This window comes from Lampetra fluviatilis, chromosome 3 (assembly GCF_964198595.1).
Source record: "Lampetra fluviatilis chromosome 3, kcLamFluv1.1, whole genome shotgun sequence".
NCBI lineage: Eukaryota > Metazoa > Chordata > Hyperoartia > Petromyzontiformes > Petromyzontidae > Lampetra > Lampetra fluviatilis.
This window is the reverse complement of record NC_136277.1, coordinates 32,626,089-32,640,569: the sequence shown is the minus strand read 5'-3', so window position 1 is coordinate 32,640,569 and position 14,481 is coordinate 32,626,089. Positions and strand designations below refer to the sequence as shown.

Here is a 14,481-nt window from a genome sequence, read left to right as displayed (position 1 = left end):
TACACCAATCAAAGGGCCGCCAGGCAATCATTGCACCTTGCTCCACATACCCACACTGCTGACGGTGGAGGTTGACAAGAAAACACAAATCAAGTCATGACCCAAAGTGGTTGATGACATCTTTGCAATGATTGCTGAGTTTATAACCATCCTCTCGGTTGAAATTGTGTCTGTGTCTATATATGGATGGCTTCATGAACGAATCTTTGTTGATAGCCAGTAGGCTTGCAAAGTACGATCGTCTTAGAGAAATCTATTTTTTGTGAGCCAGCCACATTAAAATAATGATCAGCCACGGTAGAAGTATTGGTCCTACCGTGTTTCAAATCTGCCTTATGCTCACGGACACGGTCAGAGACATGTCGCTTAGTTTCCCAAATGTAACTGCTGCCGCAGATACAGCTTAGTTTGTAGACGCCGGGATATTGCATGTCAGGAATGTTGTCCTTCGCAGATGGGATCAGATCACGTATTGTATGTGCTGTGTTAAATCGGACCTGGATCTTGTGTTTGTTCATGATTTTGGAAATATTTTTGGTTACCCCTGCTATGTATGGCAAGGTGATGGTTTTCATTGGATCCTCAGATGGCTCCTTCCTCACGATTCGGGTGATGGCTTTGCGGATTGTGTAGTCCGAATATCCATTCGCCTTGAGAGCTTGGTGTACGTGTTTGAGTTCACTGGTTGTTCATGGTCGGAGATACATTGAGCTCTGTGGTGTAGCGTTTTGATGAGGGAATTCTTCTGGGGTGGATGGTGGTGGGAATCAGGTTTTATGTAGGCGTCAGTATGGGTTACTTTCCTGTATACAATGGCTCGTTGAGCCATCTGGTCACTTTTTTCACTTTTTATTAATATTTTTCTATCTCCGTGACTTTACCGAAAGACCCAAAGAGAATAACATTACATTCCCAAAACAAGACGGTAAACATTATCTTCCACCCACACCCACGAATCGATCCGCGCGTGTATGGCGGTTCACGTGAATCGCTCCACGCGTGTATCGCAGCTCACAGGAATCGATCCGCTAATGAATCGCGGCTCACGTTAATCGCTGCACGCGCGTATCGCAGCTCACAGGAATCGATCCTCGCGTGCACCGTCAACCACAGGAATCGATCCGCGCGTGTATCACCAACCAACAAATCGGCGCAGCGAGCTTGAGGCGTCAATTCACGAGTTCATGAGCCAGCGGCGAAAGGTTTTTGAGGGTCTGAGTCGACCAATTTCGTCCCCGATAAAATCGATCTGCGGAGCCAATGCCGCTGGTGGTGATGTGCGGCCTCCCGTGCAGCGGGAAGACGCGCAGGGCCCTGCAGCTCGAGTCGGCGCTGCTGCAGCTGCAGCTGCGCGCGGGGCCCTCTGGCCTAGAAGGCCGCAGCGTGGCCGTGGTGCCGGACACGGCGAGCGTCTCGGGCGGCAGGGACCTCGTCTACGGGGGTGAGGGACCACGAGGAGACGGGGGCAGACACGCGGGAGGCCTCGAGGTGGGGGTGTTAGCTATACCCCGCGTTCTTGTGCAGGGGAGGGGGTGGGAATTTTAGTTTTCGGGTCCGTGTGGCGGCCGGTAGAGACGTTTGAATGCTGGCGACATGAAAATTGTCTTCCATAATGTCGGTGTTTTTGTTGTTGTTGGGTCGTGTAAATGTATAGATGTGTCGTTAAACCCGCCACCACCCGACACAGCCAACTAGTTGAGGGTTGTCACGTAAACAGAACGTGCCAATTCGTCACTAGTACAACACTAGTGTGTAGTGTATAGTGTAGTGTATAGTTGTGTAGTTTATAGTGTAGTGTATAGTTGTATAGTGTAGTGTATAGTTGTGTAGTTTATAGTGTAGTGTATAGTTGTGTAGTGTATAGTGTAGTGTACTAGTACAGCACTAACCGGTGTGTTGGAGATCCAAGCCACAACATTTACAATCTAAGTACGACGTTTCGCCAGTTATTACAACCAGCTTCATCAGGCGACAGTCAGATTAGTGGAGGGAGCTGGTAGGAACGTTGGGTTGCTCGGTCAATGGCCAGGGTCAACGGCGGCGTGGTGTATTCCGCAAATATGCCCGACTGAGGGCAGGCACAAGCCGGCGTGAGTAGGTTAAACGTTGAGTTTTATAAGGGCACCACGGGGTGACCAGCCCCTCCCCACCCAGCCCTACCCCTCCCACCCTTCACCCAGCCCCACCCTCCCCACCCAGCCCCTACCCACCCTCCCCTCTCCACCCAGCCCCACCCCTCCCATTTTTGGATGCACGTCGGACGGACGGACACAATAATCCCATGTGGGCTGGTGTAACCAGGAGGTTCCTACCAGTAAAAGTGTGTGTTGTTCGGAAAAATGGAAGGAAGTGGAAAGAGAGGAAGACCTAACACAGAATGGCTTGACGACGGCATCACGGTAGATTGGTGCCGGGAAGATGTGGCCACTACTTTATCTATATTGGCATAAGACAGATGAAAGTGGAAAAATATGACGAAATGTGTAGTGGACATCGACTACGGGCTGTCTAGCCCATGGATCGTGATGATGGGTTGTGGTTCACATTTGAAGGCCCTGTCGAATTGACGGTGGAGGCCCGAATAAACCGGTCGTCAAGGTCCGGATAATTTGCAAGAAAGTCAGGTTTAGTTGCAGTGAAGGCCCCTCCGTGTTTATTCAACAACCCCTGGGTAATTGACAGGAAAAAGGCACCGATAATTGACACCAGCGGGGGAGAGCCCCGTAATTAGTGAAAGTGCGGGTGACACTGAGGTGCCTCCCCCCGTGAATTAGACTGTGACAGCCCCGTTAGAGTTGAGGGTCGGGTAACCGTGAGGGTGTTGTGGGGTCGTGCTGAGTTTCTGGTGAGCACAGAGGATCCAATGAAGAGCACCGATTTGATTGCAAAGGGGCCTCAAGGCGACGGCTCGAGACTGCAAGCCTCCATGTCTCGAACGAGCACCGTGGGGCTTTGCAAAGAGTTGGGCAACTTTTATCTTGTTCTTGTTGTTTTTCCCCAAATGTGGGCATCATTTGTCTTTCTCAGATTCAAGTAAAGAAAAGGAGATGAGAGGCGCACTTAAATCCGAAGTTGAAAGGTAAAGAATTAAAATATGCAAAACTCCCTTGGCCTTCGGAGAAAAATGTTGCTGGCACGCCGCATTAACTAACTTTACATATTTAATGTGTTTTTCCATGTCCCCCTTGTAATGTAATTTAATATAACAGCCATGGTCTATCCACTGCTCCATGAAAACCTCATTACGGTGGAGCACACAGAAATCCATCGAGTTCCTGCATACGGGCTGATTTCATCGCCGCGACTGATCACGTTTCTGGTGAATGATATCTTCGGCGGTTGACAATGGGCCCTCATTATATTGCACACCACTTGAGACGCCGATGTGCTAACTCTGCTGCTGTTTTGTTGAACAGAAAAATCAACAAGCAAGACGTGGTGATTGTAGATTCGCTCAACTACATCAAAGGTACACGCACATTAACGACAAATGGGTGGCGCTGGGTGGGGAGGGGCTGGGTGGGAGGGGTGGGGCTGGGTGGGGAGGGGCTGGTCACCCCGTGGTGCCCTTATAAAACTCAACGTTTAACCTACTCACGTCGGCTTGTGCCCGCCCTCACAGTCGGCCATATTTGCGGAATACACCACGTCGCCGTTGACCCTGGCCATTGACCGAGCAACCCAACGTTCCTTCCAGCTCCCTCCGCAGGAATGGGTTTGCCCGTTGCTGAAGAGGGTTGTGGGTGCAGGGAAGGGGGTCCCATCAAACCCAAAAATCCCCTCCAAAAGTCCACCCCACCGACGAGCCAAACCCAAGCTCTGCTCATGTTTGCCCCAAAGACGATCATGCTTGCGGTGCACATTAAACAAATGCTCCTTGATTTTCATTCACAGGATGCAGATATGAACTTTACTGCATCATCAAGCACGCCCAAACGCCGCACTGCCTCGTAGGTTGGAACTCAAAAAATATTTTTAAGTTATAAAAATGTGTACAAGCATCCACACATCATTATTCTCATGTAAAACTCAACAAAATTGTAAAAAAAACATTGCCTTAAAAAAAAATGTATTATCGGCTATGTTTTGGGCACTTCATAGTAGTTTAATAAAGGGGTCGGAAATAGAGTGGATAGGAGTTGGATATTGCACTTTACGCCCATGGGGCCTGATGATTCTTATGTAGTTGCTGCGTGTGTGCCCACGTAGATTCACTGCGACACTGCAGCCCAGACGTGCTCCGAGTGGAACCAGCAGCGGAGCGCAGAAGAACGATACACCCAGGAAGTGTAAGGTGCCCAGCGTGCAACATGCTTGCGTGCATCCATGTCTGATCGCACACCATCAATGATGCCATCGAAACACACCGCGGGTCTCAACGCTTTGCGTCGTTTTTCACTGCGCTAACCCTGTGTTTTTTTGGGCAGCTTGGACGCGCTGGTGATGCGTTTCGAGGCGCCAGACTCGAGGAACCGCTGGGACTCGCCACTCATCACGGTGCAGCCGCTTGACGCATTCCCTTTGGAAGCTGTGTGCGACGCCTTGTTCCACCGCAAAGCGCCTGTGCAAAACCAGGCGACGCTCAACGTAAGCGATTGTTCGTCGTGACAGTGCATTCGACGTAGCTTGGGTTTGACGCGGATCAAACTGAGTTAATTTGTTGTCGGTCGCGTATATGTCCGCTTGGTTAAGTTTTTAGTAATAGTTTTTTACCTGGCAACAAAACTGACACCTTTGTACAAGGGATCATGTTTGCATTAACCACAACACCAGCGGTAAAAATGCAAACAAAAAGACAACTCTGATAATGTATGCACTGTCCTTGAAATTGATTGGTCCACACCCGAGATAGCTTTTCTTAGAGCATAGTCTCACAGGCGTCATCTGGTCCAACACCATGTGAGACTTGGCTCTAAGAAAAGCTGTCTCGGGTGTGGACCAATCAATTTCAAAGACAGTGCATACATTATCATAGTTGTCTTTTTGTTTGCATTTTGACTGCAAGTGTTGTGGTTAATGCAAACATGATCCCTTGTATAAAGATGTTAGTTTTGTTGCCAGGTAAAAGGGTAAAAACCTATTACTATATCTTGCTACTGGTAAAGGAGGTCTCAATGTAATTGGTTAAGTCTGTTTTGCAAGGGACACGTGCGTCAGGGCCCTTGTGTGATGGGCTGAACTTGGTATTAGCGTGCAGTCCTCAGAAGAATTACACATCAGAAATGTACATTTTAATTATGACAAAACCTTTTGCATTCATGATGACTGCTCGCCATTCCAATTAGACATCGCTGAACTAGTCGTCGTTAAAATGAAGGTAGCAGTCTACTCAATATAAAGAACCCACAGCCAAGAAATGTTTAAAGAGCCCTTTGTGAGGCTGCTGGTGAAGTTAATTTGCACAGACACGCCACCAGGAGGCATGCAAGATATTGCTGGGTTTACACGATGCAAAGCAAACCAAATGTATTTTAACTTGTATTTTGAGCTACATGGTTGGGTCTCATTCATTTTGAATTGACAGTATAGATATGATCAATTATATTGTGTTGCTGATTTGCAAATGTAACCTCTCATTTTCACAGCAACCACTTTCCTCGACCAACTTTCTTTATGAACTGGATCAAGTAACACAAGAAGTCGTTACTGTAAGTAAAACATCTCTCACACGTACATATTTACATCCTGGTTTATTGATTAACAAAAAGCAGTGTTAGCTGTGGTTGTAAATACAACGTGTCCTATGCTTGGGTATTTGTGTTGTACGATTTAAGGCAGTTTTGAGTGCTCAGAAGACCAGCGTTCCTGGAGACCTCATCACCATCCCAGGAGCCAAAGACAAAATATCCTTCAAATGAAAAATAATAATAATGATAATTGACAGCCTTTTGTTAATCAACTGCTGCATGAAGGCCTTTACACGATGTTGGTCATGCAGGTTGTTTGACCATACCTCACCATGATGGTCAGTGCGGTTAGGCCCAGGTTCAGCTGAGATATCACTTGCTAATGATGTTTGTCATTGCCGAGAATTTAACGTGTGTTGCCAGGTTCATAGCACAGTACGCTAATCGCCGTACTACCGCTCCACAAATGTAAATTCCAAGTTGTTAAAAGCCAGATTCGTGCTGTGGTGTTTTCCTATTAAATTACCACGTGCATTGTAACCTTTCACGTAGTTTAACACGTTGGCTTTCGCAACCAATATCTATAATAGAGGTTTTTGGGTTACATCGCGTAAACATATATAAATGTGTTGTTAAAACCCACCACCATCCGACACAGCCAACTAGTAAGGGTTGTCACGTAAACAGAACGTGGCCAATTCGTCACTAGTACAGCACACCGGTGTGTTGGAGAGCCAAGCCACAAGATTTACAATCCGAGTACGACGTTTTACCAGTAATTACAACGAGCTCCATCAGACGACATCCAGATTTGTGGAGTTGTTTCGTTCCTTATATAGAGGCGTAGACGTATAACTACCTTTCAGTTAAATTTCGATTTAAAGCTTTCGTGACTGCAGGGATTAATCTTCTTGGTTCTTTCGGTAAAGTCACGTAGAAGGGAAGTAATAAAATAATAAAAATAAAGCATAATATTATATTTTATTATGTTTTATTTTTATTATTTTATTACTACCTTCTACGTGACTTTACCTTTCAGTTAGTTATACGATTTGGCGTTCGCTGGTCTAACATTGTGTAGACGAGGCCACAAAGAAGGCTGTCTCTGGTGTAGGCTAATTAGTTTCAAATACAATGCATTTTATTATCAGATCATGTTTGTTTGAATGTTCACCATAAGTACGTGTGGTTAATGCAGACTTGATTCCTTACAAAAGGTAGTCGATGTTTGAACATCTTAACACCTAGTGATAGGTTTTTACCCTTTCAACTGGTACAAAAACTGACACCTTTATACAAGGCATCATGTTTGCAATAACCACAACACAAGCAGTCAAAATGCAAACAAAAATACACAACTCTGATAATGATAGGCTCTAAGAAAAGCTGTCTCGGGTGCGGACCAATCAACTTCAAGGACAGTGCATATCATTTTCAGAGTTGTTTATTTTTGTTTGCATTTTGACTACTTGTGTTGTGGTTATTGCAAACATGATGCCTTGTATAAAGGTGTCAGTTTTTGTACCAGTTGAAAGGGTAAAAACCTATCACTATATTTTTTGTACCAGTTGAAAGGGTAAAAACCTATCACTATATTTTGCCACTGGTAAAGGAGGTCTCAGTGTAAATCTTAACACCTGTTTTATTGCCAGAAAGAGTGAAAACCTCTCCTTATTTTTCATAGTTATACGTTTGATGTCAGTACATGTGTCCAGAGAGGTAGAGGGTGTGTGACTCGTCCTTGACCCGCGTGTGAGACATGGAGATGGGAAGGAGCATCAGCATGGCCGAGTTGAGGCGGCTACGGCGTCAGTTCATCTCCTACACCAAGATGCATCCGACAGAAAACATCGGCCACATCTCCAACATGTTTGTGCAGTACATCAACAAGAGCACTAAATAGCGGACGGCAGATGGTGGACCCGGTGACTCGGGGGGGTGGGGGGGGGGGACTAAATGCCATGACGGATGCACGCCGAGCAAGAAACGTTCAGAGTCTTGAGTTAGAATCCAGGCGGCCGATTGTTCTTGGGTTGCAGCGAGTTTGTCTCGGCCCAGGCACCAATGACTGCACGCAGAATAACGATCGTGTTACATTGGTTTTGTCGTGTAATTTTACGTAATCCGGCACTGATAAACATTTTAGTTTCATTCGCCGTATGACCATATCACCACATGTGGCGGATACAATATGGTGCACCGCTTAATACGGATAACACGAAGTTGAAGAGACTTAACTTTTGTATTTCTGTTATATGATGATGCTGCCAAATGAACATTTCTCAATGACTCATTACATGACGCCAATAGTTTTAGGCAATCATTTGAAGAAAACTAAAAAAAGTCGAAACAAATAATGGACAGGCACAGCTTTCAATGTGAGGCTTAATTCCAGTACATATTTTAAAAAGGTATTACTGATGCACATGTATAAAATCAATGTTGTTAACGTGTGTCGCCTTTATACCCAATGCAATTGTGCAAAGAATATTGTCAAGGGATCCATCGGTGATTCCCAGAGTCGTTCTTGGTCGCCTGCATTTATTTCATGTCGCACGTGTTTCCCAAGTTTTCTCTACAAAAGGAGACGTATTGTCTTCAATGGGTGCTCACCAGGTGAAATAAAGGCCATTGAACTGAATGGGCACGTGCAAATGTGGCTAAACAAACTTTTGGCTTTTGAACAATCGTGCTGTATTGTGAGCTCCATTGGCAGCTTCTCACAAGCACACCTTTGGCATTCTCTTCCCACTCAAATATGCGTTCTGCACGTTGTGTGATGCTGTTGCTCGGCATGTGTTCATTTATTATCCATCATCCGCCATGGCCATTCCACTGCTGGATGAAGGCATCACCAAGCTGCCACCATCTCATAATAAAGGTTGTTCAAATTAGTTACTACTTCAGGTCACCGGCGTGTTGGAGATTAAACCCACAATATTTACAGTTTGAGTACGACATTTCGCTGGTGATTATATCCGGCATCATTGGGCGATTTTTCCAAAATACAATTTTACAAAATTGCTCGATGATGCTGGATGTAATTTACGTGACGAACTTTACTGGTTGGCCGTGTCGGGTGATGGCGGGTTAACGACACGCATGCAATCGAACCCAAAAACATTTTACGAATAATATTTGTCGCGAAAGCCTACGTGTCAAACTGCCCCCATCTCTCAATCCTTAGATGTAATCATCTAGCACCTGCACACGAGTTTATTTATTATCTCCGCTCTGCTGTGGACGTCCTCTCGGACGCGTTCCATTCCTTGGCTGCCACTCCCATCGTTATTCTTGACGGTCGGCTGTTGGATATTATTCCACTTTATAGCAGGTTTTTTAAAGTTTAGTGAGCACATACAAAGCACACGACAGCAGGTGGCGCTGTAGACTTAAGTGACCAATTTTATTAATTTATGCACAACTTTGTTCATTTTTACATAACTGGGGAAAGAGCGTTGGGGCTTGATCCGAGGTTGGTGTGTTGAGTGAATGTTGTTTTTATGATGGAAGGTTTGACGTAAATAAATATATTCTTCTGCTTCATGAATGGTGAGCGGCTTTTTTGTGACCATGTATGGGATGGCCTAGAGTCATAACTGGGCTTGGTTAACGTTCAGAAATGGTGCGTAAAACATTGTTAAATTACAGGAATAGCCAAGGCAAAGGTGATCCTTATCCAAGTCTCTTACCCAGAAAAACTAAGTGCCATGGCCTTGAAGCTTGGAGATGGGGCATGCTTTCGCACACCTCCCGATTAGCACGGTTGGCTACGCACGGTGCGAAAGAAGTTCAACATACAGACATACATCTGTCTGGAGCAGTGCATCATAGACTCGTGTTCTTGTGCCATACCGTTGGTCTGCCTTGCCAATCACCCACCCTGCCATGCCAGAGAAGGACGAGATCGCCTTTGCCACACTGAACTTTTGTTTTCTACTCAAGCTGTGATTGTGGAACACGTCGGATAATTGGTAAATGTTTGATCACAATTGGGAGTTTAGGATCCTCCATTCTGGGACCAGAGTGGCACCATAATTCTTTCGAGAAATTTAAAAAATTGTTTTGAGCACCACGGGTGACCGCTCCCAGTTTCTCCATCAATTTACATTCACAGAGAAACAACCTTTGCCAGACCTTTCTCATGGATGTTCAAATTACCCTCTCAACACAACGGTCAGGTGTATGCCATTAATGACGGTGTTCTTATTTTGAGTAGGTGCTTGATAATGGACAGATGTTCGTCAAAATGTTACTCTTGATCGCCTGTCGAATGAACTAGGTTGCCTTTCAAAGGACTGAGATGGGAAAAAAAATCTCGACGCATTGTAACTACTGGCATGCCCAATCCACGGGGGTTTTTTTTCGTCAGACCCTTTTTTTTGAGTGGCGACTCACTCCTGGGGCGAGCTTGCGTGCAGTGGGATGAATCGTCCCGCAGAAATGTCTACAATGCAATTACATTAAATATAATCCTAGCAGGGGTGTCTGCGGTCTTTGCGCGCCCGGGACGCACTGGCACAAACAAAACAAAACAATGAACAATAAAGGCACAGTGAGCGCGCGTAATTGTCGAGAAGGTTCGCGGAATGTCCTCCGTATACGGCCAGAACGCCGGGGATTAGAGTCCCCCCGCTTCGGGAACAAACAAGACTCGACTCTCCAAGCCAAGCCACGTGCTGACCGCCAATTGTCATGCGGGTTTTGGGAGCGTCAGCAAAGTTGACTAACGCTTGTCACCAAATATGTGGCTTTAAATCTTTTTTTTAAAGCCCACCTCAAATGCTGCATTTCAGGTGACTGCGGAATTCACAATGGGGCGAAGCGTCGTCGAAGCGTGCACGTGTTTCGCTGGCAAGTTGTGACGGCAGAACGAGAAGCCGCTCCACCCCCCCAAGCCGTGAAACTGCGAGGGTTTTTTTCGCTTCTAGTCACGCCTATTGCCAAGAGCTGAACGCGCGCGTGCGGACACACACACGTGTCTACACACACACACGTGTCTGCGTGTATGTAGACAAGACAAAGATCTCCCGTGTAGCCTTAACAGTCTTTTTTGGCCAACACCACGCCCGGCCGCCTTTGTCTCCCCAGTGGCGATGTTTTTACACATCGTACCAGGTCCTCATTTGAGGCTGAGTCGAGCTAGGGGAGGCCCATGACCGGTTCAGGTAATCGCTACTGGTGTTGGCCGTGAGCGGGAATCAGAACCCGGGTCACCTGGTTCGTAGCGCAGCGCGATAAATTGCTGCCCTATCGCTCCCCCACGACTTACAGACACACAGACGCGCGCGGGTAAAGTGTGTGTGTGTATGTGTCTGTGTGTCTGTGTGTCTACTCACAGACACATACGAAGATCCCCCGTATAGACTGAACAGACTGTTGGGGCAGGTGCTGTTTCACAGACAGACACACACATACACAAGCGCGTGTGTGTGTGTCTACTCACAGACACACACACACACACGACCTTTATGCTACCTGGGTAAGAAAGATGCACTTGTATTCGTGCCTGTGGTTATGTAGCAGCGGCTTTACGCACATTTTTCAACGCGTGTGACACGATGACTGGCTCAAGTATGTGATGTGTTTTTATCTCGTTTTTTTGGGAGGGGGGGGAGCGTTAAACAACAGTTTAGTTGCCGAAATGCATCCGTAGTAACAAATACACTTGTAGTCATTTAAATGGTCTTTCTGGTTATTTTCTCTGCCACAAAAAGTGCATGAAAGCGGGGTTATATATATATGTTTTAAACAAAAAATTGGGGTTAGATCGCGTAAATAAAAATGTTGTGTCGTTAAACCCGCCACCACCCGACACAGCCAATTAGTAAGGTTTGTCACGTAAATAGACCATGCAAGTTCGTTGCTAATACAGCACACCGGTGTGTGGGAGATCAAATCCACATTTGCAACTTGAGTACGACGTTTCGCTGGTAATTGCATCTCAACGCAACGCGTCGATATGTGACCCGCGATAGCGTTTGGAGCGGACCGCTCAGCTTCTTTGCCCGGCTGAAAGATGTGGCTCACCGAGAAATGCAGAGCATGCAGACGAGTGATATGAAAGAGGTCACATAATAGACGAAGACAAGAGGCAGAGATGAGTGGGATTGATGTGAGATGAAACAAGAGGGACCTCGAGACAAAGAGGGCACATATTATCTTTTCATGATGCTCGTTTATCCAGGAAGCTCTCGGCGAGTCTCAAGACACCTTTTTCAGGAGGGTCCTGCCAAGATTAGCCTGTATATGTTGGAGTTTGCATGTCCTCTCTGACCGTGGTCACGTGGATTTTTTTCTCCGGATCCTCCTGGGTTTTTTTCCTCCACATTTAGAAACATGCATTAAGATGATGTCGATAATTTTGCTGTTATAAAAGTCCAAATGATGAGACACTTTTTTGAGCTGTCATGTGTGGCCAGCTCTCTTCTGAAAAGGAGCAATATGGCCGAGTGCGCTTTAATTGACAAGATGAAAATAGTTTATTTTAGTTTGTATATGTGGCCCGCGATGTTTTGCTGATGTTCCTGTGCATAGGCGGAGTTTGATTTCTATGTTCCGGGGGGTTGGGGGGCAGGGGTTTACTTTGTCCCTCACATCAGGAATCGCCGGTGCGTTCTATATTTTAATATTTCTCCTACACGGTAGTCATGAAGCAGCCTGGTCTACCCCCCCCCCCCCGGAAAGGCTTTTTATGCCCCCCCCTCCCCAGGGGGTCGATCCCCGCGGGTGTAGAAACCCTGACCCACATTTACCAGTCAGGTATTGGCTATATGCTTGCAGCAGCCCGTTCATAATGTCAATCGGAACTATACCAGTCACGTGTTTTTTTGTTTTTTTTTATTTCACGGCGGTGCAGTGTTACATTAAATATGAGTCATTTTCCTTTTTTATTCCGATAACTTTTTCCGTAAATATTTATTTTGACTTACTGGAGGCTTTGAAACTCGATGCTTAGAAAAATGTAAATTCAAGAAGTTGAAAATGTTCTATCAACACCGTTCCGTTGTCAAATTTCTTTAAACTTTCCAGCTTTCTAAGGTTCCCAGAGTGTGCACAGTACAATCTTGAAGTTCACATTGTGATACTTTTGATTATTATAGGCTCGATGTGTTGAACAATGCCCATAAAACATTTTAAAAATGCAATTCTTATCAGGCCCCATGGCGTTAAGTGCAGTCCCCAAATTAATTCTATCTCTCATGCCGCTCTGTTTACGAGCTATGTAGAAGGGCCATTTCCTGAAACATCGCCGTTTGTACATATATATGTTTTTCTTTTAAGGCAGTGTTGCTGACAATTGTTGAGATTTTTGTGCAACACTGCCACCGTAGCATGGCCACATAATATATTTAAGTGAAAGGCAGTCTTTCTACCTACATCCTCTCTGTCCTAAAGAAGAACCATTGCTTTAAACATCAGTCTACTGTATGTATCTATATTTTTCTTTGAGGCTCTTATAGTAAGACATTGTGATGTTTTACATTACTCTACTTTGTACTCGTACAACACAGCCAAGGTAGTCGTGTCTATGTATGTTTTTGTGTTACTCACGTTACCTTTGACTATATATAGGAAAGACAGTCGGATATTGATGGGTTCTCTTGATCTGGTCAAAGAGAGGATATTGAATTGAATGGGAGGCTTTTGTGCCAGGGCAGGCAGCAAACCAAGCAAATGTTGCTGCAGCTTAAAAAGTAGGGGGCATCCTACCCCTGGCATGGCTCCATGGGGTTGTGCTTTTCAGTCGCAATGTCGAAATAGTTTTAAATCATAAGAAACATAAAGTGGAGTAAAATGTCTCTAACTTTTATAGGAAGTGCATCTCCAGAAGAGTTGAGAGGACGTAAAAAAAATGTTATAGCAACAACTCGTGAAATCAGAAACGGTGCAGATGGAATAGATTCCATTTGGTCTTTGAAGGTAATGTTGGTCTCGTTAATAATGATGTGATAATAGCACGAGAGGATGTCCTTTATGAGATTATCAGACAAAACAACAAATTGTATTTTTTTACCTCGTTCAGAATTCTTTTTGTGGTGCGGATAAAGTTAGTTTTTTGTTCGAAAACAAAAATGTACAATATCCTTTGTCTGTTTTTGTTCAATTATTTATGTTTTTATTTAATATATGAACTCGGAGCAAACATCTGGAACAGTCTGATCTAATAATTTTAATTAAGCTCACCACTTCCACCGTTCATCCCACCTTCCCCTCCCTGACCCCCCCCCCCTCCTTTCCAGCCCCCCCTCGCCCCCTGCCCTCTCCTCATCCCTTTCTAAACAATTTGGCTTTATTTACACTTCACTCTGGGGAACCATAACACACCAGTTAAAAATTGAACGCCGTTTTCGTGACGATTGGTCATAATTATCCAAAGTGGCTGGCAATTCCACGAGGGAAGGTCATTGTTTGTTTTGGGGGTGGCACTTCTTTTTTTTCGGGTTGTTTACGAGTTGAGCCGTCGACTGCATTGTTATTTCTAGATTTGAAGCTTTCGTGACTGCAAGGATTCATACTCTTAGGTTTTTTCGGTAAAGTCACGTAAGTAAAAATAAAAAATAAAGATAAAATAATAATTATAAATGAAATTATTCAAGTTTCATTTATTATAATTATTTTATCTTTATTTTTTATTTTTATTTAATAGATTTTTTTCATTTATTATTTTTTTCTCTTTATTTTTTATTTTTACCTACGTGACTTTACCGAATAAACCTAAGAGTATGCATTGTTATTGTTGCTCTGCGCACCTTTTTTCCTTCCATCGAAGAGCCCCGTACAACCCCCCCCCCCCCCTTCTCAACTTGTTTTTTGGTAAACATTAATGATTTTATTTGCTTGCAGGTCTTAA

The 14,481-nt window shown here is 44.9% G+C and overlaps 1 protein-coding gene across 1 annotated transcript; it reads left to right on the top strand.

Annotated features, from left to right (window-relative positions):
* Positions 1-1,147: 1,147 nt before the first annotated feature.
* Positions 1,148-9,167, top strand: KTI12 (KTI12 chromatin associated homolog). Its single transcript, XM_078854900.1, has 9 exons — positions 1,148-1,441; positions 3,028-3,079; positions 3,417-3,469; positions 3,895-3,950; positions 4,210-4,289; positions 4,428-4,587; positions 5,586-5,648; positions 5,775-5,845; positions 7,389-9,167. The coding sequence occupies exons 1-9, from the start codon at positions 1,261-1,263 to the stop codon at positions 7,528-7,530; spliced, it is 858 nt and encodes a 285-aa protein (XP_078711026.1). The 5' UTR covers positions 1,148-1,260; the 3' UTR covers positions 7,531-9,167.
* The last annotated feature ends 5,314 nt before the right edge of the window (positions 9,168-14,481 follow it).

What these genes read in the sequence shown, in the direction of transcription:
- KTI12 (XM_078854900.1), top strand. Translation starts at nt 1,261, where the DNA reads ATGCCGCTGGTGGTGATGTGCGGCCTCCCGTGCAGCGGGAAGACGCGC. An exon ending in CTTAAATCCGAAGTTGAAAG is followed by an intron (nt 3,080 to 3,416) that starts GTAAAGAATTAA and finishes TTTGTTGAACAG; the next exon opens with AAAAATCAACAAGCAAGACG. An exon ending in CCCAAACGCCGCACTGCCTC is followed by an intron (nt 3,951 to 4,209) that starts GTAGGTTGGAAC and finishes GTGCCCACGTAG; the next exon opens with ATTCACTGCGACACTGCAGC.